The 24,397-nt window shown below is 41.4% G+C and overlaps 1 protein-coding gene across 12 annotated transcripts in view; it reads right to left on the reverse strand.

Annotated features, from left to right (window-relative positions):
- Window positions 1-24,397, reverse strand: part of RFX3 (regulatory factor X3) — a 288,688-nt gene that overhangs the window by 47,834 nt on the left and 216,457 nt on the right. For 11 of the 12 annotated variants that reach the window (XM_047830025.1, XM_047830023.1, XM_047830028.1 and 8 more), the window contains 5 exons: window positions 21,324-21,443; window positions 9,026-9,147; window positions 7,149-7,261; window positions 2,837-2,952; window positions 2,245-2,399 (listed from right to left, as the gene is read on the reverse strand). In XM_047830025.1, coding sequence (XP_047685981.1) covers window positions 2,245-2,399; window positions 2,837-2,952; window positions 7,149-7,261; window positions 9,026-9,147; window positions 21,324-21,443 — 626 coding nt within the window. The remainder of the gene's footprint in view (window positions 1-2,244; window positions 2,400-2,836; window positions 2,953-7,148; window positions 7,262-9,025; window positions 9,148-21,323; window positions 21,444-24,397) is intronic. The other variant, XM_047830029.1, reaches the window with a different exon arrangement.

Genomic DNA, 24,397 nt, shown 5'->3' on the forward strand with positions numbered 1-24,397 from the left:
AATTTCATGCTAGGGAGGATTATTAGAGAAAAAGATGTTTTGTATATCAAGTGACTGTAAGTTTTTGCTTTCTTGTACTACATGACATCGGGGGCCACCTTTACATACGCTCAAAATTGTACCTAAATGTTACTGGTTGAGTTCTTATGCAATTCTTACACTTCACTGTTTTTTCATTTTCAGATAAATGTATTTTAGAATATAGTAGCTTCAAGCTGACTTCAAATTAGTGTGATATGCAGACATTTTTTGGCTAAAAAAAGGAATCCCATCTGGACAGTAAACGGTAGAGTGAAGTACTTGTAGCCAGGAAAGTATAATTTTTAAAAATAAAATTAAGTTTGCTCTCTCTCTAGGGATTCATGTCAGATCAAATTGTGCATTCTGACTCTGACAACTTTTTCTCATGAATGGATGGTTTACAATTGAAAACGATTCCAAAGCTAACTTGTCTCAACCTGCTTGCGATTGATATTAAAAGGCACATGATCGGAAGATAGCTATTTAAGCTGTAATTTAAGTTGTATTTTCTTAAGTCTTGTTGCAGAATCAGAATTAAATCTCCAAATGTACTTTGGACGGTAGCACATTAATGTCCGTGGTTAACTTCACAGAAGCTATCAAACTAACGTCACGTGAAAATTGCTGAAGTTGAGTTGTCTGCTAAATGTAGAGACAAACTTCTGGGCAGAAGAAACGGGTTTTCGAATCAAAATTTGCACAAAACAAAGGTCAAGTGTACTGTGCGCTTAAAATGATGAGGCGTAGAGTCAATTAAAATGGATACATGATTTAGTTTAGGGAACTGTTGACTTCACAAGTCTTCTGGTGCTAAGAGAAGCAAAAGGCTTCAGAACTGTTTAAGATTATCACTCAGAGCACAGGGAGCAAGACAAAAACAAGGAAAATCAAGATTCTGGAACATAAATCAGTAGAGAATTTACACACTGCAATTTTCCATGACAGCGTCATTTTTAATCAATTGTCAGTCAGGAAGCTTGCTGCAGATAGAGTGGAAAATACTAGCAATTGACAAAAATGTGAGACAATGACAGTTGGATTTCTTTTTCCTAAACTTATTTCTATACAAACTTATGTGTGTTCGTTGATATTATATGTAAATGAGTATCTAAGCATATATTTTAAGATGGCGGGAAACAGGTGGAAAGCACGATCTTCCACTGTTTGTCATATTTAGAAACAAAAGAAAATAGAAACATACACATGCTGATATCTTCACCTTGTCTTCTACAAAATCCCTCCTTCAATACTTTGTTAGGATTTAACATCAATCAACTGGGAACAGTGTACTTGAAGCACATGGTTGCCAATTTCACAAGCTAAAAGACTGCTTTTACTTTATTCATGTCATTGCAGAGTGGAAATTCTGTCCCACTTCTTGAAAAGTTAAGGTCACTAGTATGTGCTCATCAAGGTGTTCGCATAAAATCATTTCAACTGCCTACCTCTCCCACAAGTATCCACGGTAGCATTTATATTGACACGTGCAGAAAATGACTTTGTTTGTTCCAAATATGCACCATCCCTTAAAAAAGGAAACCTAATTTATCTATGTAATTCCTACTTGCTTCATGGTGGGAATGCTCATGTAGTAATATATATATATATATATATATAGAGAGAGAGAGAGAGAGAGAGAGAGATTTTTCTCTCCAAATGCCAGTTAACCATTACTGTTAATGGAAACTGCATTTGTGGTTCTCAACAGCTCAACGTGATGGAGGGTGACAAAGTAAATGCTTTTATACAGGAATTCAACTTTAGTGGAAACCAAGATGAATTCATTTCAAATCAAAAGCAACCACGAAGGAAGGAGGCTGGCCCCACAATTACAGATTTCATAAACTTTTGGCTTTCTGAAGGGAACTGTGTCCTTGGGGAGAATAATTTTTACAAGGTTGACTGGCTTGGGAGTGTTCTGATAATAATTAGTCACTGATGGCTGTCACATCTTTAGGTTATCTTTTCTATTGAAAAGAAAATGAAAGATTGGAAAACAGATCGTGTTTTTTTTTTTTCCCCGTTTAACTACAGTTTTGCTCTAAGCTGCTTTCATTCAATATTCTTTTGTGTTGCATGGTTTTCTGTTTTTGTGTTTTTTTCTTTTATGTGGCAAATCGAAATGAGGTTAGAATCACCCTAGATCGCGACGTCGCTTCCCCAAACTTCTTGGGTGGAATGTATGAGAATAAAAGCATCCGTACTTGTCTGCATTTAACTTACTAGGAATAGGTCTAAGCACGTCGGGGATGAGAATCTCCACCAAAGCCTGGTACATCCCATGGTCACAGTTACACATCCATTTCAGGATAGACTCATGTTTGCACAGAGTTATCAGCTTTGCTTTCGGAAGTCGACTTTCTATTTCACTCAGATTGCTGGTGTGAATAAATGTAGCAAATGAACAGATGGCAAATGAGGATAAAAAAGAAAATGGACTTTAAAAATAGTTTTAGTTTATCAAATATTACTGAGGTTAGCACTATACCACCATTGCACTGGTTCCGTACAGCTGGATACATATAACACGCCCCCAGAGCTGCCTGTGCACGTTAATGCTTTCTGACGGCATGAGAGGCAGGTATGATACTAATTCCATGAGGATGAAACAGCTCTACCGCAGTCCCCCAAATCAATAAAAATGGGAGCTACCACACACACACCGAAACCTCCAGAGAGCACTTTGTGGTTCATTTCTATCCATTCATTTAATGTTATCACGTAAGGTTCACAACTGGTATACATATCTCTCGTTTATTAGCTGTGACATCTACTCGGCCACGAAAATGAATTGGAAAAGCATATTGATTCTGACCTTGATTCGGTGATGGTAGTGCCGTCGGTTGGAGTAGAGGGAGAATAGCGCCAGAACGTTTGCCACAGTTTTTCTATCAGGCTAAACTGAAGATTCACGACAACGTCCAATATTGCCTAAAAAAAGAAAACGGTTATATCCGTGTTACCTTACGATGCTTCTCAAGGGGACGTGCGGAGAGCGCGTTACGTGTCGGGACGGCAGTGGTGAAGACACCTGTGGGTTCGTAAGCTCTACGGTGAACGTGGAGTAAATTTTGCCAACGGAAGGCAAACAGAAGAGCTCAGGCAGGGAGAACATAACGTCTGGAAAGACTGACGGGATGGCGTGTATTCCTCCAATAGTGACCTCACATCGTATCCCAGCCTCGCTTTACCTCTCTTTGTTCTCCTTAACTCCCCTTCCTCTCCATTTTCTTCTCTTGCTTTTCTTTCATTCCTTCACACACGGCTTCCTTCGGCTTCCACGGCCGCTGCCACTCTTCCTATTCTCAGACCCAACGGGCACACAACAAAGATGCGATTCACACCAGTCCCCAGAGGGTTGGGTGTGTTCCCGGCCGTCAAAGATGGCGGAAGCAAAGGGTGTGGAGCTGCTTGGGCCTGGTGGACAGAGTCAAGGCTAAATGGGCCTGTCTAGGGCGGCTGGCTAGGATTCCGGAGTGTTCCCAGGCAACCAGAGTCTGGACCAGGAACTACAATGACAAGGCCTTCAGAGGACAGCACCTGTCTGGGCAGAATAAGGGTACCTCTGTGGTCAAGCCACACCTCCATCTCAATCCTCCCTCGGCTTACTCCCTTCAGAGAGGAGCTTTAAGACCATCCCCTTTTCTGACCTTGGGGGCAGGAGCCGCATCCTCCTCCTCCTTCATTTTATCTCCCAGAACCATTTCCCAGCTGCATCAAAGACGCTTTTTTTTTTTTTTTTGATGATGCTAAAATTTGCCCCCTTCATTAAATTTTGATGATCAGGTTTCATTTCACCCTGCCATGGCAATTAGTTTATAAATTCGTCTTCAGATAAAAGCAGTCACAAAACCAAAGAATCACTTGTTTGTGCAAAGAACATGTGATTCTGTGATTATTTTGAGCATAAAAGACAGAAGTCATCAGCATAATGTGTTTGATGCTGGCAGTACTGAGAACCAGGACAGGTAAAACAGGCCCATCGAGATCTACAGAGTTCACAGAAGCAGAGAGACAACAGGGGGCAATCAGGAGAGTCCATCTGGGTATTTGAGGCAAACAGAAGAAACTGTAACCACAATTCTATAGTCTGTCGATCTGTGTCGATCTGGCCCTACACAGGATACGGAGAATAACTGTCCTTCTATATAAACACACTGAGACCAATTCAAATGTGAAGCAAAATACATTTGAGGGCATGTTCTGGTAAGCAGTAGGGAATGTTACACGTCATTGCATAATGAAGACGGAGGGAAGGGAATGAATGAATGAAAACACTCCTCACCCTATGATACTAAGAACAATTAAGATGCAAGTATAAGCCTTGACAGTGAAAGACAGATAGATGTCCCTCTTCCCAGGCAAAAATGTTCTCAAGAGACAAATTATTAAACTGCTCTCCCAACTGTACCGTGGGCACAGTCTAAGAGATATCTACTAACAAAACAACTACTAACATCATAGATAATACCTAGGTATCTCTATCTATGAGAACACTAAATTTTAGGGGCGCCTGGGTGGCTCAGTTGGTTAAGCATCCGACTTCGGCTCAGGTCATGATCTCACAGTTCGGGAGTTCGAGCCGCATGTCGGGCTCTGTGCGGACAGCTCGGAGCCTGGAGCCTGCTTCGGATTCTGTGCCTCCCTCTCTCTCTGCCCCTTCCCTGCTCCCATTCTGTCTGTCTGTCTCTCAAAGATAAGTGAACATTAAAAAAAAATTTTTTTTAAATAAAAGAACACTAAGCTTGGAAAAAAATTTACTGCTACAGCAGCTTGTGTAGAAAATTATACCTGCTCCTTACATAACAAGTGATACTTGTGAAATATCTTTGATTAACAAATCATGAGAATTCCAAATAAAATAGGGATATTAGTCTTTGTTAAAAACATAAATTGTACAGTCGGGGGCGCCTGGGTGGCTTGGTCAGTTAAGTGTCTGACTTCGGCCCGGGTCATGATCTCATGGTTTGTGCGTTCAAGCCCTGCATCGGGCTCTGTGCTGACAGCCCAGGGCCTGGAGCCTGCTTCAGATTCTGTGTGTCCCTCTCTCTCTGCCCCTCCCCTCCTCATGCTTTGTCTCTCTCTGTCTCTCAAAAATAAATAAACGTTGAAAAAAAATTTTTTAAAAACATAAACTGTACAGAGTATGAAAAAATAACACAAGTAAAGAATTCAGTGCATCTGAAATGCAATCTCTCCAAATTAAATAATTTCAAATAATTCTTTTGAAAAGGACATTCCCATCAGCCTCACTTGGGACATTTTTACAAGTGAATAAAACATTTTATCATTTGTCCACCCACTTTCAAATACGTTCACACTGAAATATACAGGCAGATGTATTTTTAAATAATCCTTATTGTACTGGTTTCGGGCAGGTGACTATTTACAGGAGAGGAGACGAGACTGAGACACCTGTACTTCAAAAGTCTGGAAGTCTGACATGAAAAAATAATCACGGTTCTTCTTTTCCATACCTGCCGCCATGTCTCCCGAGAAATGGCGTGAACGTTTGTAACTCTGTGAAAACATGGGGATCGTTCTATGGACCGCCATTCCCCACATATACGGATTGCCATACCCATCCATCTCTCTTCATAGAGACTATTCCCGGATGCTGGTATGTTAGTGAAATTTTTGTGATCCTGAAGATACTTTCGTCTCTCACCTTACTGGTGGAGCTTTTCACTTGGAATAAGCTTCCCGTATACTCCTTAGTAATACGAAGGATCGTGCTCCAACTTGTAGTTTGAACAAAGAGAAACTTCAAAAGAATCTAAATTATATTTGTGAGGGTTGGGTTGCTTTAAGAAGGATTCACCTGAACACAGAGAAGTGAGAAGTTGCTTAGAGAATCTTTACCTAAAAATCTTGAGTGAATATACGTGATATTTATGTACAAAGAAAGAATTTTTTTCTAGACACATAAGGCTCCTCCAGGAATTCTTCCAGGTTGGGAGAATTCTTTCGAGTGTAGTCAGGTGGATACTAAGCGTCTTTATCACGCCAACAAATGTTGGGAACAAAGAGAGAACTTGCCCTTGGTTGTTAATGATCTAGCACCCTTGACAAGCACTCGGATTCACTCAAGCAGTTGGTATTCCTGGAGTGGGCAAGAAATCTGGGAACGCTGTGAGCTGAGACTTCTCACTGCATACTGCCTCGTCCACAGTCAGGAGGGCTGTCCGTGAAAGGCAAGGGAACATCTTCTACTCCTGAGCAGATCACAAATAGCCCTGGAATAAAGCTACTTAAGGTCTAAACAGACTCCTCTTTCAACAAGAGAGGCACTTGAGACGATTCTTACGGCGATCCCTTATGCCCTTTCCACCAGGTGAGCTACAGGTACGTTAACCCGCTGTCCTGGAGACAACGAGCCAGTTGCAGTGGGGCACACTGCCAAAAGGAGGAGAAGCAGGGATAGAAAATACCAAGAGAAACGTTAAGTAACCACAAAAACAAAACAAAACTAGAGCCTCATTAATCCTTGGAAGGAACACCTAAAGCGCTTCACTAAGCATTTCTAGAAAATACTCTTTTTTTTTTTTTTAAGTTTATGTATTTATTTAAGTCACGTCTACACCCAACACGGGGCTCGAACTCACGCCCCTGAGATCAAGAGTCACATGTTCCTGGAAGAGTCACATGTTCCACCTCCTGGAACTTATTCCTCATTAGTACACTCAGAAGTGTCTGTTCTTTTTAATGGCGGCACAGAATTCTGCTCAAGAGACCGTATGTACCGTGTTTTACTCAGTTCCCTTGTAGATGTGGACGCTCCAACCAATCTTTTGCACTAAAAGCCGTAATGCAATGAGTTCCTTGTACACTTATGTCTTCACCCAGGTGGCATACTTTGTCGGGTGAGTACCTAGAGGTGGTGGAATTGCCACGTCTAAGGATTCAGACTAGGAAAGGCTAAGGAGACGGAGAGTAAAACGTATTCTCGTTTTCTTGCGTCCATCATTTCTTCAGGCGGAGACCGGAAGAAAGATGAATTTCTCAGTGTTCAAAGATACACGAACTAACTTTACCTGTCCTCTAGGAATAAGCTCGATTATTTTAGTTTAGCAAGTTGTCTGGCAAAAATGTTAGCGTGCGTTCATACTGCGTTTGAAAAAACTTACCTCACAGTGCTCTCGATAAAGACTCTGCAGTGACTTGATATCCTCAAAGGTAGTACCATCTGGCAGAGAAGAGATTTCAACTTCTCCAAACTCTGGAAGTGCTCGAGATGCATCTGTTGCCACGACAACACAACAGAAAAAAAAAAAACAACCTCTCATGGATTGTGCCAATTACAGATTAATGAGGGAAAATTTAAGAAGACTAAAAAAAGGAAAAAAAAAAAACCCATAAAGGCCAGAGGTCCAACGATGGAAGAACTTCTCATAGTAGTACGTTTCAAACAAAATGTAGCAACAGCATCAGTGGAGGCACTGAAAAATTGTGGAGGAACTAAATTTTCACTACGATTATACTAGAAATAACATACCATAATGTCTCTCAACATAGGGCCTCTACTAAGAGAAAAATATCTCGAGCTGGTCAGTATTGGTTTTAGTTACTATTGTGTCGTGTTACTTAGGAATATAAAAAACTAAACGTAGCTTTAAACTCAGTAGGCTCATACTTCTTATAACATCATAAACTAAAAGAGCTACGAAATGAACACACATAAAACTACAAAAATAACATTAAACTTAACAACATTAATTTGATATGATGGACGAGACTGCTGTCCTATCACGAAATTCCCGCTCGCAACATGAATACGGTATTGACTGCTGTGGCCTAGAACTTTTGAGTTTGACAGGCCTATACCAACATGTCCTTGGTGGGGCTGATTCTCCCATTATTATCCTGTATTCAAAGCTGTGGAACCTTCCTCCACAAAGCACTGGGACGTCATTTAGCCTTCCCTTGGGATGAATTACATAATTTATGTAATTTACCTAGCAAGTCTCCCCCTGTTCTTTTCTCATTATAGCTCTGGACAATTCGTGCAATGCACTTCGGTGCCTGCTTTATCCTAAATTCAAATCCAGATGCATAAACGAAAACTGCACAATGGTTTTCGTTCTACTCTTCTAGATAATCCAGAAGATGCTCCTATTATATATATATATATGTATTTTTTTTTTACAGATTCTAATTGAAATAAAAACAAAGTAAAAAAAAAAATCAAAATTGTCGTTGAGAGCTCAGGCTCTCCGGAATACACGTGACGACTCCAGTTTGAGAAACGCTGCCGTAACGCTTTCGACATCAGTATCTACTCTGCCCTGAGAGGCCTTGTGAATTGTTTGTCAGAAAGTCCACATCGACAAGTATACACACGCCACAGACTCACACACACGCAAACTCTTTGCTGGCTTCTGTCTGTCTTGATCTGCTGCACGGACACTATGTGTTTTCATCTCGACAAGAGTTGTCAGTTAAAGTGCCATTTTTTGCACGTCTAGCTATCACAGGAATATGCGGAATGTTCCAATTCCTAACTCTTTAAGTAATAAGAAACACGGACACCATCCACAAAATTACAAGAATAGGACAGATTGTGATTAGTTTGAATGAACAGCTTACTTTTCCAAAGTTTCTAGCAATTTTTTTTTTTTCTAATCTGAGCCTATGCGTTTGCAACGTTATCGGCAGGCAATGAGAATTCTTGTTGGCACTTGAAGTAAACTACTGAAAGTGGACACAACGCAATTTTCATCACAAAAACCCCGTGAGTACAAATTCTGCAAGACGAGGTCACGGCTATGAGCCTTTCATTCATAGGCACTTAGAAGTCCTACGTAGCTTGAGATTTTTTAAAAGCTCTCGGGAACATGAGAAAGTAGAAATGATCTACAGCTATCGTAGGATATACACGGAGACACACAAATCTTTCTGTGTAATTAACATCTGTAATAGACACAGCACTTGGAGAAAACACTAGTATTGTTCTCTTCTTTTCAACATGCTAATAGCAACTAATACGCATTACACCTTAACATACCTAAAAACTGTTGATGATGTTGACTTTGGGCAATTACAGTTTGCTCAACAGATGTGCCTGTCTGTTGACCACTTCCTGTGAAACCATCTGCAACCCCATCCACTTTCTGCATAGGCTTGTACCTAAAATATTAGATGGGAAAAAACAAATAGACCAAATTATTCCTTGTTGGTTATGTACTACACAAAACTCCCACGGCATTCAATTTTATTCTATCTTCTGTAATGTCTCATGATAGTTGTCGGATGAATTCTCAAAAAGTTCGGGTGCAGAAATTTTTTTCAATTGTGAAAAGAAAAAGGAGAAGGGAGGGGGCTTAGGAGAGGGACCAGTTTTTGAAAATTCAGAAATTGAAGAACAAAAAGAGTTACGAGGTATTTCTCTGGACAGCAGTAGCAAAGGTGCCCACGGTTAAGTGCAGTCTGAACGTGACTCTTAATGGCCAATGGATCAAGGCGAAAACATTTTAAATACGTTGGGACTGTAATCTGAAATAAGATCGAGGAGCTGGGGCCTGAGAAACGTTAACGAAGGGCTTTCAATTAAAAGTATCTCTCAAACATGATTCAGCCTACAAACTCTACCATACTCGTTTCCATATTTCCTAAAGCCTCTCATGCATCTCAAGACATTCATCCCCAACAACCCTTATCCTCGTCTGCAAATGCAAAGACCGTAAGCATCAGCTTGTAGCAAAATAAATGCAAGGTTCCATCTACAAAGTAGGTTAGCAAATTAAAATAAATAAATAAAAAGCATCAAAGTCTGCTACAGTTACGCATTTATGTTCAGGTCCTACTTTTATACAAACTCATGAACTCTCTTGCTAAGACACAGCAAACAGGCTCCTGCACGGGAGAGAAGGAAAAACTCCTCGGGAGAGAAACAGCACACATGAAAATCAGCCCGGGTGAGTCTCTTAAGACGGGCAAATACAAAATAAGAAAAGAAGCAACAACTGTAATTTCTTCTTTTTCTAAGATTTCAATTGTTTTCCTTCATTTAGAAATTCAGAAAAACAGATAACCCTAAGCCAAAAAATGAAAATCGACAATAAGCTTATTACCTAGAGATAACATTCACTTTATGTTTCTCCTCCCATTTTTCCCCATTTCTGATTATATTTCTAAACAAAACCACCTAATGTTCTCTCCACCCAGACACTTCACTCTTACAAGACAACTGCACCACTGGTATGGAATTACTGTGAATAACAATGTCCCCGGTACATGAGCAAGATATGTGCACAGGCACTGGCACTGGGTGACAGATACGAAATGAACAGACATCGCACAAACTAAGGGTCGGGCAGTGTTAGGAAATGATTCCATCTTGAATGTTATTAATGAGCGCTTTGATAAATAAACCTTCCCAGAAACAAACTGTAATCCCTCCTAACGACATTTGCGTTCATTTCTTAGGCGACAGTCTCTCACAGAGAACTACGAAAAGCAAACAAAGTCAGAAGACGAACAGGGTAGGCAAAGAGGACAACTGACTTCATCCGTGTTGGCCCTGTGCCACCAAAATGTGGATTGTTATTCTGTAAGGACATCAAACAACTCAAACCGATCCTTTTATTTACCGGGAGAAAAAAAAAGAACTCAAAGTACTTTTGCGTTGGGGAAAATGTGTTAGAAGTGTCACTTATGAAAAAAATGGAATGTTTTGATTTTTCTTCTTCCTTAAAAAATTATCGTGGAGAGGCAAAAAAAAAAAAAAAAAAAGACTTTGTGAGGCAAGTACTTTGAGTACTTGTGCGGGAAAGCAGTTGCCAACCATTCTGTTCTGGAAGATGTGAATGATTTTATCCTTAGGGAAGTTTCTCATCCTCTTTAATCCATTCCAGGTTTCCCTTGATTTTAGCCCCCGCTTTTAGAGCTATGAAATTTTGTACCACTAATACAAGAGGCAAAAACCGTTTACCGTGTTTCTTCCTTTAAGTTAATGGAGTTTGGGATGCAGGGAGTTAACAGACAAGAGGTTAAAAGGATCTGAATGATTTCCCCTGCAGAAGAGAAAATGGAAATATTTCCTATCAATTTCAACTACATTAAACTTAACAGAGGATTGGAGAGTAATTAGGAGAGCTTGCCTGGCTATGCTTTATCAAGCTTCCTTTGTCCTGCACAGCACCTAGTACACCACGGATGTTGTGTAGGCACAAATGTCAAGGATAAGTATAAAAGGAAATGATGTTGGGGCGCCCGGGTGGCTCAGCCGGTGAAGCATCTGACTTCGGCTCAGGTCATGATCTCGCGGTTTGTGAGTTCGAGCCCCGCATTGGGCTCTCTGCCGTCAGTGCAGAGTCCGCTTTAGATCCTCTGTCTCCCTCTCTCTCCCTGCCCTTCCCCTGCTCACGCTCGCTCGTGCTCTCTCTCACAAAAATAAACATTAAAAAAAAAAAAAAGAAAGAAATGATGTATATTCCTGTGGGACCGAAAGTTTTCAGAGGACACACGACGCTGTGTCGCCATCTACTTGCACACAGTACTTGTGAAGCCTAAAGCCCGCAGGCAGAATGATCTGCTTCCTCAGAAAGATGGACACAGAGGAAGTTCGTAAGGGGAAGGAACACATATGGTATTTTAAATAAGCATCCAAAATCAGAGTACATTATAACTAACGCACGATTATGCTTCCTAATAATGATATTGAGTGGGAGGCGCTGATTAGAGGCACGCTCTATTACACAGGAGATGGAAAACACATCAAGAGTAGCCTGTAGATAAAAAGGAAGGAAGTTGGCGAATCCTGAAGAGACCGTGCAGGTCAGTACTTAACAACAAATCTCATATAGGATAGGTAAAGAAAAAAAAAAGAAAAAGAAAAGGGGATTTATTCTAACCGTAAGAATAGCAAGGTGAACGGTGGATTGAATGGATACACTCTGGTTGCCTTGTCAACGGGACCTCTGGAAGCCAGAACCTGAGGTTGTATCTCCTCAGAGAAGGGTTGGGGGGTGAGTCTGGGAGTGGTGGGTGCCATAAGTGGCAGCGATATGGCTCACAGACAAGAGCAGTATCCTTGGGAGCCTCCAAGTAGGAGAGAGCTCCAAGGTAATGCTGATTTGCGTGCTTCGTTTTAAGTAATAAGTCACGTAGGGGCTTATGCTCAGGGTACTGCCCTGCAGGGGACTGGCACGTAGAAAGAACCCCCAGAAATCACAAACACTGGACGCAGGAAAGCTACATGTTGATCTTCCTGATGATCGAAGGAGAACATCTTATCGCTACCATCACCTCAGAGTTGAATCTCCACCACTCCAACAGGAAGTCAAGAATAGTCCTATTACAAACAGGCTGAACAACTATCTGTGGTAACTGATTCTTCCAGGAAGAAACAGTCATAGATGATATGATCTCACATTGGGTTTTGAAACCTAAACGTGTATCCGTATCGGGGTAGCTTTCCAAAAAATTCAAGAGCTAGGCTCACCCTAGGTCTAGCCAGCAAAATTTTTAAAAATGGGGCTTAGGAATTGGCCATGTTAACCTGCCTCCCAGATATGTCTTGAGTTGCCTGCACAGAACTAGTCGGCAGGAGCCTCTTGGCCCGATATAAATTCCTTCAGCCCAGGGCTGTCCACGTATACCCATAACATCAGAGAAAAGTCATTTTTTGTACACTGAGTCACCAATTTTCAATTTGTTCCCAATAAACGACGTTTGGGACATAACTACCAGTGAGTGGATAATGAATGAATGAATGAATGCTCAAGGTCACATATTTCATTTGATCATACTACCAATCGGTCTTAACATGTATCAAATCAATTTAAAAAATATTTATTGAGCATTTACTATGGGTTAAAGACTTTAGGGGCATGGTTTTGAAAAGGCTATGTACAAACAAAATCTTTCCAGGAGGTTTTTTACATTCTGTTGGCTTTCATGATAACCCAACACTATGTTAACCCTGGGTGAATTTCAACTGACCTTTTAGCGTTGAAACACAGCTTTCAAATTTCCTGCCTCCTTAGCTTCTTCATAAAATACCCACTATTCACACACTAAACCGTAAAAACCCAGAGACACTTTTCTCCTGAAAAAAAATAAATTCTTTGTTGAATCTTTTAAAAAGCTGCACTTTTTAGTATTTAAGAGTATTTTCTCGGGGCGGCTGGATGGCTCAGTCGGTTGAGCGTCCGACTTTGGCTCAGGTCATGATCTCGCTGTCTGTGAGTTCGAGCCCCGCGTCGGGCTCTGTGCTGACAGCTCAGAGCCTGAAGCCTGTTTTGGATTCTGTGTCTCCCTCTCTCTCTGCCTCTCCCCCACTCATGTGCATGCTGTCTCTCTCTCTCTCTGTCTCTCTCTCTGTCTCTCTCTCTCTCTCTCTCTCTCTGCAACAATAAACTTTAAAAAAAAATTTTTTAAAAAAGAGTATTTTCTCTATCCCATCTATTTTAGAAATCCAATAGCTTTAGATTATATTTTCTTCCAGGAGATTCTTAGTGCTCCTGAGTATATGTGCTCTGAGAAAGACCTGTGCTACATCAAACGAAGAAACAGCTCTTGGTTTCAAAATTAGTAAGAGGCAAATGATAATTTTAACAGCTTGCAGCTCCATGGGCAATCAAAGCTAAAGTTGTTAATGATTAAGAAATCAAAGAAAGTCTAATGCTTTAATAGCGGAGCGTGTGCACGAAACCTGTCGCTAACATGGAAAACACGGTAAATTGTTAGGAATCTTCCCCCGTGGGGTTAGTCATACCTGTGATTTAGAACTTGGACAGCTGGAACTCTACTGTAAAATAACATCTAATTCTGTCAATAATCTCACATGTGCAGACACTGAAGGAATCCAGTGAAAGGCAAAGAGTGGCCTATATTTATTACATTGACTCTCTTATATTTAGCAGTACCAGGATTTTCAGTGGACTGAGTGCAACATGTGGAAAAGTCCCTCTGAAGCAGGTGAAAAACGCACAGGAAAAATGCAAACTCTCAACTGCACGGGCCAAGAGAGCCTTCACCATTCTAGGAAGGACACAGTCGTCTGATATGCACGAACAAATCGAAATGTTGAGCTCAGAATCAGGGACAGAGGCTCAAGTTGTCTATCGGAATCTTGAGATTCTCTTTAGAACAAGCACCTCAGAAAATCTTTAGGTGGCTCGAGGCCTGGAATGATATAAAACGTGAACAGGTCAGAGGAAAACCGGGAGGGCCGAGAACGCCTTTCTTTGAGAATACGGACTCCCTGATGTCCCACTCAGCACGTCTGTGTCTCCACGACTTCGAACATCAACCCTGCTGGTTAATGACAGTGGCTCCGTCTCTTCCATTCTTGTGGGCGGCTCGGGAAGTACCTGTCTCTTCATTAGCTCTACATCTACCGTGGGGCAAAGGAGAGGAGGGGACAATTAAATTCAGATGGGGGTAGTTGTCTTAATTGCAGCGGGGTTCATGCGGAAAGGACGAGGTTGAAGCTGTTGGCTAAAATGAAAGCCCGGATCATTCGTTCACTTGCCAAGTAGGTACGGAGCGCGGACAAATGAGCCAAGGGCCCTCGTTAGGTGCTGAGGCTATAATGTTGAAAGAGGCAGACGCTATTCTCATCTTACGAGTTTCTCCCAGTGGGTCCTCCCAGTGGCCCTTTCCGTTACACCCATTCTAGAGGGATGTCCCCCTCCCTCCTGTATTTGGAAAATAACAACCCGACGCCACCTGACGCCAAGATGGCAACAACCACAGGAGAGAACAACCCGAGGCTCCAAGAAGCAACACATCAGTGACCTTCCTGCATACGGCAAAACTAAATGGGTCTCGATTTCCTTATCGGTAAATAGCCCACGTAATTGCCAAATGAGATCTTGCATAGAAAGAGCTTACTGAAGGACATTTTAAATGGGCAATAAATGTCTGTCAGAAGGGGGAGTGGTAGCTGTTACCCTTAACAAACTTTACACGAATTACCATAGTTAATAATTACTGAACTGTGATTATCTGTGATTCTCTTATCGTCAGGGGAAACCGTCTTGACATCAGGGACTACATACAGCAGTGGCCTAGCGAACATTAAATATTTCAGTGCCCGAGATTCCTTATGTTTCCAAAAGCCAAAGGCAGAGCACCTGATCAACTTCCCACTAAAGATTCCTGCTACCTTTTGCTCTCTCAGACCAACCTGCCAGGTCTAGATGCTAAGCTCTGTAATGACCCCGGGGGGTTCACGTTCTAGGAAAGGGATAATAAACTATTAACATCAATCAAAGCTGAAAACCACTGGGGAAGAAAAAGGAAGGAAGGAAGGAAGGGAGGGATGGAAGAATGGGAAATAATGGAAAGAAAGAAATGGAACCCAAAGGTGCCCAACTGCTTGGGTTCATTCTCCTCTGAAACAGCCTTATTCTTAAAGAAATATTTTTCTCTGGTACACATAGTATAATAGTACAGAATAATAGATTACCTAACCCTTGAATATTTCCAGCTATTAAAAAAAGCATTTATATACTTTTTTCCACCTGAACTTCCAAACAATCTGTGAGCTGGTCTACTCTATATATTTTTATTTTGCAGATGGAGAAACCAAGGGTCGGTGAAGTTCAGTTACACACACTGCAGAAATGCCAAAGCAGCCTGTACTCTGACTCTCATTTCCCATTTTAAAATTTATTTTTTCAACGTTTTTTATTTATTTTTGGGACAGAGAGAGACAGAGCATGAACGGGGGAGGGGCAGAGAGAGAGGGACACACAGAATCGGAAACAAGCTCCAGGCTCGGAGCCATCAGCCCAGAGCCTGACGCGGGGCTCGAACTCACGGACCGCGAGATCGTGACCTGGCTGAAGTCGGACGCTTAACCGACTGCGCCACCCAGGCGCCCTTTCATTTCCCAATTTTAAATATGGAGTTCTTTCCACTAGTCTGTGAAGTCCAGACTAAGGAAGGTCTTCTAATGACAAGCATTCTTGTCCTCCGTCACTGCTTCGGAACATGCGTGCTTTCACACTAATCTAGGGCAGAGCAAAAGTAGCCTTGCTCTATCATTTTTCCACCTGGCCTCAGTTTCCCCTCCTCCGAGTGCCACAAAGTTTCCTTCTTTCACAGAATCCACTTCCTGTGAAGGGACCACTCAAAGAGGCAGGAGGTGACACATTCCCTCACTAGTATGGACATACTAACGTGTTGTATTTCCTTTTTTTTTTTTTATTTATTTTTAGAGGTTGGGGGGAGAAAGAGGGAGGGAGAAAGAGAATCCCAAGCAGGCTCTGTACTGACAGCACACGGGGGGCTCGAACTCACGAATCTCAAGATCATGACCTGGGCGGAAGTCAAGAGCTGAACTGGCTGAGGCACCCAGACGCCCCCTCCTTTTCTTTCATATGCAAAAATTTATCACATGTGTATGCTTCTGTTTGGGTTATCTTCCCTCTTTAAAGGTGGCATTCTTTTTCTTTCTTTAAAATTTTTTTCATATTTATTTATTTTTGGGAGCAAGAGAGACAGAGCGTGAGTGGGAGAATGGCAGAGAGAGAGGGAGACAGAATCCGAAGCAGGCCCCAGGCTCCGAGCTGTCAGCACAGAGCCCGACGCGGGGCTCGAACTCAGAAACCGCGAGATCGTGACCTGAGCCGAAGTCGGACGCTCAACCGACGGAGCCACCCAGGCGCCCCAAGGAGGCATTCTTATAAGGACAAGTGGACTAGGTTCCTGCCCTGGTTGCTACATGATTGTGGGCAGGTTATTTAACATGTACGGGCTTCAGTTTTCTCATTAAGAGGATGAGTTGGACTGGGTGATATCTTCCTTCCAGCTGAACATTCTATGATTCTGTGGTATCTCTGTTGGAGGTGATGGACATATTCTCTACGCAGCTGCTGGTTGCTATGTGTTTGCTGGAGGAATGATTAATGCGCTTTAATAGGTTGAGAACAGATCAAACTGAGATCAAACCCCGCCCAGCCCACGGTCAACAGCACTGGGCTCTCTGTCCCACCACTTCTGCTACAAGGATTTGGAAACATAACTAAGATAGGTATGCCAACGCTCTTTAGGTACGTCTCTGAAATATTAAAAATAAACTGCAGCAAGCATTTTTACCTGGTGTGCACAGCTGAAGATTACTGATCTTTGGGCTCTATGATAACCTAACTTATTTATTATCTGAATGAGGGCAAGCCAATTATCCATGAGTAAATTGCCTTGAAAAACGGAAGATCACATTTAAGTGCAGAAGTTATTTTCATAAGAAATATTTTCAACCGAAGATATTAAAAGAAGCTAGTACCCATTCTCTTGCTTTCTTGACCAGGACACTTCAGCTCTTCTCGATTACCTAGAAGGTCACCAATATGCCAAAGTCATTACACTGTGTTAGACTAGATTCTAGTCCCTCGACTGATGATACTCGGAGGGCTTCTGGACTACCTAGGTCTCCCTGGCCCTCCACTGAATGTGCACTCGGTCCTGTTGGATAGCCCAAGAGTAAACAGAAGACCCTTGTCACCTCGTCACTTCTATTTCCTCTTGCCAGCTGTTATACCTCATGAATGCCTCGGAATCAAGGGGGCTCTAATCTGCTCCTTTAGGGACATGGCTTGACGATGGCTTCCTCTTTTCAATTAAGCTCAACTATGGGTTCTGTGACATCTGTTTTTTTTTTTTTTCCAATCAGAAGCTGTTTCCATTTATTTCCAGACTCATGGCTATGTTCCATATGGTGGTGTTGCTGGGAATCGGATTTGGAGACGAGTGAAAATTTCCCCTAATACCCCAGCAAATCTTCAAATGAGACACCATATGTAAAGAGGTTCTAAAAATTATAAAGTTACATAGAACAATAATCATTAGTACTTCTACAACTACTATGATTCCAGCCTTAAGAGAAAAGTGTACAAAAACTTCACTCCTCGCTGATAAAATGATCACTGCATACGCTTGAATTTTCGTCCCCTATGAACACATAAGACATGTAAATTTATACTACGGAAGATGCGCGTCTTTAGACGCATGTACTAACGCTTGAGGCGTTTAAACCATTTGAATATTCTAAAATATCAAACACAAGAGCTGCTATAAAATATCTGAAACCTTTCATATGTCACTTGAATTTTAACAAGAATGGCAGGCTCTTCTCACGTACAATTTAGTATCTTCGATAGAATCATTTGAGTTTTATAAGCCGCAAAATGAATGCTACAATACTTTCTTTTTCCACGGTCTTTCAACAAATACTCTTAACCCCTACATCCAGACTTGGGGCGAGAAAGACTGCCTCAGTGGCTTCTACACAATGGAGTAGGTGGCTTCAGTTAAAGCCTATGAATGCGGCCAGTTGTTAGGATCCTTCAGAGAGAGAACAGAAGCCTCCCTCTGTCCTGCTGGTCCCCACGAGGGGGCTGTGAGGTTGATCACACTAACTGCAATCAGTTAGCAAGACACCATCACAAGAGCCCCCCGTCCACGAGCCACAACTTGTGTCATTAAAAACAAAGAAATGTCGGCACAGTGTGCCCTTAACACGGATTTGAAATGCGCAGATCCACGTACACGCAAACTTTTTTCGATAAACTCAGTACTGTAAATGTATTTTCCTTATGAGTTTCTTAATAACATTTTCTTCTTTCTGTCACTTTACTGTAAGTATACACAATATCATCCATATAACATACAAAATATGCATTAACTGACCGTGATCGGTAACGTCTTCCGGTCAATAGTAGGCTATCAGTTAAGTTTTTCCGATAGTCAGAAGTCATACCCAGGTTTTGGGCCAGGTGGGGGTCAGTGCCCCTAACCCCCAAGTTGCTCAAGGGTCAGCGGTGTTTCTTTGCTCCTCTAACATCCTTATGTCACAAGAGAGCGAACACCACAAGAAACTAAAGTTGGTACAATTTATGAATATCACTGAGAATTTTATCGATACATCCACATTATGTCTTATTCTAAAAGCAACTACAATTAGACTGAGATGGCAGGGTTTTCATGGATTATTAACCTTTAGAGCTTTGGAATCCGTTTCAGAAGGAGACCTTTCTGAGTTCTAGGACTTGCTTCCCTAACCCAGGCTTTTTTTTTTTTTTTACAAAGAATGTCCCTCGAAGGCTACCATTTCCGTGAGAACTTGCTGGGATTCCTTGCAGGTTAAATCCAGCTGTCTCGAGTGCAACTTATCAAGTGGTTGTTCACATTTAAGTTGGAATATATGTTAGTTTTGAATCAAACTTCTCTTTTTTTGGTTTCAATCTCCCCATCAGCTCCACTGTGCACGATGTACAACAGCAATTTATTACAATCCACACAAACTCCATCTCCATATAAGGGACTGTTCTGTGATTTATCTTACTGTATTTTTCTGAGCCCCTTTAATGTACCTCCTGGGCTATACACCCCAAAAACCAGAAATCAGCAATTTAAAAAAAAAAAAAAGGTCGAGAAACCGTGAATTAAAAAGCTAAAAACCTGGAGATAACCTTGACTTAGCAGCCAATCTTGAACTGACTCTTCAGTCTGGGACACTCGCACCGGAAATTATGATGGTGTTAAACTATTCAACAGGCATCTTTACCTCCAGCCTGCTCCCATTAAATGTCTTACCCCAAATAAAAAAGTTATCTCTCCAGAAAAAAAAATCTAAAGGTTTCACCGTTCTGCTCCAAAGCCGTACAGAGCTTCCAAGCACACACAGAGAACAAACTTGCTAGCTTCGTATACAACCAAGGCCCCTAAGCCATGACCCAAAGTATGTTTTCAATCTCCTCTCCCGCTGAGCCAATCTTCTTCTCGTTCTGCCCCTGCCATGCCAGCCTCCCCAAATCACACAGTCCTTACCAAGGACATCCTGGACTGTACCCCTGTTTACCCGCGTCCTTGTCAAACCGCACTTCCTCCATGACACTTCTCAATCCTCCTCTCTCAGGGTTTGCTTAAAATTCCTCTGTATTTCAACAGTTCCTGGATCAAAGCTTTACTTCAGCACATCACACACTGCGTCACTTAAGAAAAAAGTTTCGTGTGCCTTTCCTTCTAATTTCTGAATTCCTCAAAGTTAGAGACTGCGTCTTCTCTGGGCCCATGGGGTCTAGCAGGTAGCAGAGACGTAATCAGTGCTTGCAGACTAAAGAAAGGACGGACCATCGCAGGATATATTGTTTCTCTGGCAGTGACTTGGAGCCAGTGCTTCCGACTAAGCTAGTATGGATGTGAAGGAGATCTGGCCAACCATTCCAGATCAATAAAAAGAGTAAAGTGAGGCAGATCATCCGACTCTCTTGTGTTCAGCCCTCCTTTCTCCTACCTAACTCTGCATGTTCAACTGAAAAGAAAAATCATGAGGCGCCTGGTTGGCTCAGTCGGTTAAGCGTCCGACTTTGGCTTAGGTCATGATCTCACGGTTTGTGGGTTCAAGCCCCATGTCGGGCTCTGTGCTGACAGCTCATGCTCTATTTCTCTCGGTCTCTCAAAAATAAATGAACGTTTTTTATTAAAGAAGTTTTTTAAAAGAAAAATTATAACCACTATTATGGCTGAGCTATACTGGTAAAAAGGGAGAGATTTTTCTATTATTTACTCTAAACTGTGATATAATCCACATGAGACTAGAAGGCCCCTGGCTATATAACAGTATTATGAGCTTGTGCAAATCATTTAGCCTCTCTGGGACTGAAGTGAAAAACAGAGCTATGAAGGCTTTGATTGTCACAGGGCTGAGGGGCCAGACTAGACAGAGGTATTTTTTTCAGTTCTAAGCTCTATGATCCCACCCACCCATCCATCCACCCACCCACCCACCCATCTGTCCGTCCATCCATCCATCCATCCATCCATCCACCCATCCATCCATCCGTCCATGAATGCTGGAGATCTCTCACAGCTCTAATATCTACAATTCTCCACCTATGAAAGCTGGATTCAAAGAAAATGCAAGAAGTCCTAAACAGTTTGCCAGCACCCATGTTATGTCAAAAAGAACGACTGAGGGAGGTGCGAGACTGCAAGCGAGGAACTCACCAACACTGAAACAAGTTTCTCCAGGTGGTGTTTGCTTGGGTTCACTCCTTACGTTTTGGGGTTGGTCTCGTTGGCCGAATAGTTGGGGAGGTCACAGTGAAACTTAAAAGGGGGCCAAACAGGCCAAAATTAAATAAGGAATCGCGAAAGATTTGGAAAACCGACAGGGTGAATGCAATCCTACTAAATCATATCTGAGAACGGTCCATGTGTAAAAAGCAGGCCGGCCACAGTCACATTCGCGTACGCTTCGGTATCTGCTCTGTTTGCTCAGGGGAAAAAGGAGACTGAACATCTAAAGAAATATGTGGCTTTGACAGGTCAGCGATAATTCCGGAGTCTACCTTTGTTTCTGTTGCATGGGTTGCTGTCTCATAGCCATATACTGCATGTCTTCTTGCAGACGATTAAGAGGGGAATCTGGCTTGACACGGATCCCATAGTAATGGTACTTGGAGTTTCCTCTTCATAAAAGAACAACAAACATTAGAGACACAAAAAGTCAGTTAAACCAGTATCAATCAGACAGGATGTCTACCTCACTTCACATCTGGAAAGATTAGGTAAAAGCAGCATATTCGCGTCACAGACTTACGATCTGCCTGTTTCAGATTATACCTGTCCATTTTTATGGTGGCTACAGCTAAAGAATCAAAATAAGATTTCGAATCGATCAGCGCAGGGCCCTGGGAAAACTCTCTCCTTATAAACTTAGATACCAGTACAATAGCTCACTTATTCCACTGAAGTTACACTTTGAGTTTCAAATTTGCGTTTTCGATTTCATTTAGAAGGGGTAAAGGTGGAAAACACACCTGGCCAAGAAAAAACCATTAAGAGGATAAAGGGCTATACACTAGAGTGGAATTTACTATAAAGTAGTTACACAAAACGAAGAAAAGAAATCTAATTCTGTGGTCTTGGATAAGTTAGGGCTACATCTTGGCGACGTCTATTACTGCAGGATGGGGGAGGGAACCTGACTGATACAGAATGTTGCGGTAAAGTCTATCATGTGTTATTCTGAAACCTAAAAGGAGGCAGGCATTTAATCCATTGATTTTGAAACATATTTTATTAGTCTCTGTTTTAACGAATTCTTATCAGTTTGCAGGCTGAATACGATGTGTCACAACAGACATGGGGAAGTTTCTCTGTGAAAATGGCAAATTTCCACCTGGATAAAAACTGTCACAATTTCCCCATCTTCATGAGAAAGACCGTGTTTGTTATTAGAGATGACAAAGTTTTGCTCTGAATGAAATTTGCAAATTCTTGCAAAAATAACATCTTAAATATGTAAATTTTTGCAAAGGGAAAATAGCTTTTCACAAGTCTATATATAGCAAGACATCAGCTGCTTTTCCATTTTTTTCTTTCATTTACAAAAAAGAAATGCAAAAGTGTGGATTAAATATTTTATATAAAAATAGAACAGAATTTTACTTCCAAGATTAAAGAACATAGATTAAATGAAGCCTATATATTCAAAAGCATTACAATCTTATCACGTAAATAATATTGCTAGTTTTAAAAAAAAGTAGGGCGTCTGAATATCTATATAGTTTCGGCAAAGTATGTAACGGTACGGAAACTTAAATGCATTCCACTTGCAGAGATAGATCTTGTCTCCAAAATTCACTGCAAAATAGAGCAAAAACACGAAAACAAAAACTCAATTAGTGGTGTTCTCCCTTACAAACTGGAGAAGGGGAAGCAGGCGACAGTCCCCAGGGGATGTAGCCAATGACAGCTACAGAGTAAAACAGGGTCTCCCTTGTAGACGGAAACAGATGAAGTGTCTAGTTTCTTCTCTGTTTCCTGCAAACGAGCATTTTTGTTGGGTTGGTGGGGAGCCGGTTGGGAGATCAGCACGTCTCACGGTCTTCTTTGCTTAAACTTAATTTGCAGATGGATTTGAACAAAAGACACCTTTTGATTTGCCTTTGTTTAGAAACTTGGTTTTCACCCAGCTCTAAAACCTCAAGAAATGGCCCAGTTCTGCCTCACGATTTATACTGATTTTCTTTCTGTTCCCTGGGTTAGGAGGAGTAAATGAGTGCTAAACCACTTTCCATGGTAGAAAGGATCTCCCTCACCGTCGGCAGTGTTTCTACCTTAGAGTTCTGCTGCCTTCATAACACAGTATTTGTTTAAACTTTCCCCATCGGCTTTCTTTTCTCCTCATTTCTCTAAGGCTTTACTTTCCATCTCTCTTTGAAAATACCACATATAATTTTAAAAGGAACGGGGGACACAATTGTTACTTCGTGAGAGGGCAAAAAAGAACATCAGAAAGTAAAAGCTGTGATGTTGCGAAATGTACTTGTGGAGTATAGACTCTACTCATTCACAAACCCAAACAACCCCAATTTTGGTCCTTTCTATTTTAAAGATGTGTTTCAAGGTCTGAATGGAGCCTCAAAATAGGACCCATTGAAATCCCTTTCGACAACAAAAGGAGCACAACAATACCGCTATTAGAATGTTGAATAAAGCCCAGAGTCTCAAAATATTGGCATGGTATGCGTAACTACTGAGCCTGAGCCTTCCGCTAGCGGATAAGAGGTTAGATCCCCAAATAATGATTTTTGTGGTTCTGGCAAAAGAAACAGGAGAGAAACAAAGAGCTTTTTTCAAGGGACTCAAAGCTTTACTTCCTTTAGCCTGAAAAGACAATCATACTCTCCCGTTTAAAATATACTATCTTTTCAAGTATAGGGAGAAGAAAACATATTTATGAGAGAGCTGAACCTCTAGCAATCTGAAAGCTGGACGGTCACTTGAAACACAACAGAATGGAATAACTCACGCTTAGGATACTTAGAGACCTTGTAAATGACATAAAACTGACACTCCCTTTTTCTTAGCATAAGCCTACAATGAAGTCAATTAGTAAGGGTCTCTTTATTAAATAGTCTTTACTAGACTACTATGAAGCTGTGACTTAAAACCAATTAAAGGAAGAACGTCCAACGTTATACGGTGTGGCACCTTTATTTTTATACTTTTTATTAGGGATTTCTATATGCTTTAGGAAATAAAAAACATCCATATCCTTCTGCCCAGCTTCTCAAAATATTCATGTTGTGATAATTTGTAAAAACTATAGAAAGGCACAAAAATGAATCTCTACAGTTCCAACTATCATTTTCATCATATTTTGATTAGGAAAAACACTCCTTTCTCTTTCCAAAGGAAGGAAACGAGAAGCCAAGAATCTTCTTCACGTTACTGGTTTCCATGCTAAGGAAGCACGCTATCTTTTTGCTTCTATACACGTATGGTTGCGTAGCGAAGATTCTAAAGAAGGCTAATAAGAGGTTAAACAGAACCATGTCATTACCGAGGACTTCCAACACCCCAGCTTTTCAAGTTCAACAAATGATTTTTCGTTGATCTCCAAAAATGAAATGAA

This window comes from Prionailurus viverrinus, chromosome D4 (assembly GCF_022837055.1).
Source record: "Prionailurus viverrinus isolate Anna chromosome D4, UM_Priviv_1.0, whole genome shotgun sequence".
NCBI lineage: Eukaryota > Metazoa > Chordata > Mammalia > Carnivora > Felidae > Prionailurus > Prionailurus viverrinus.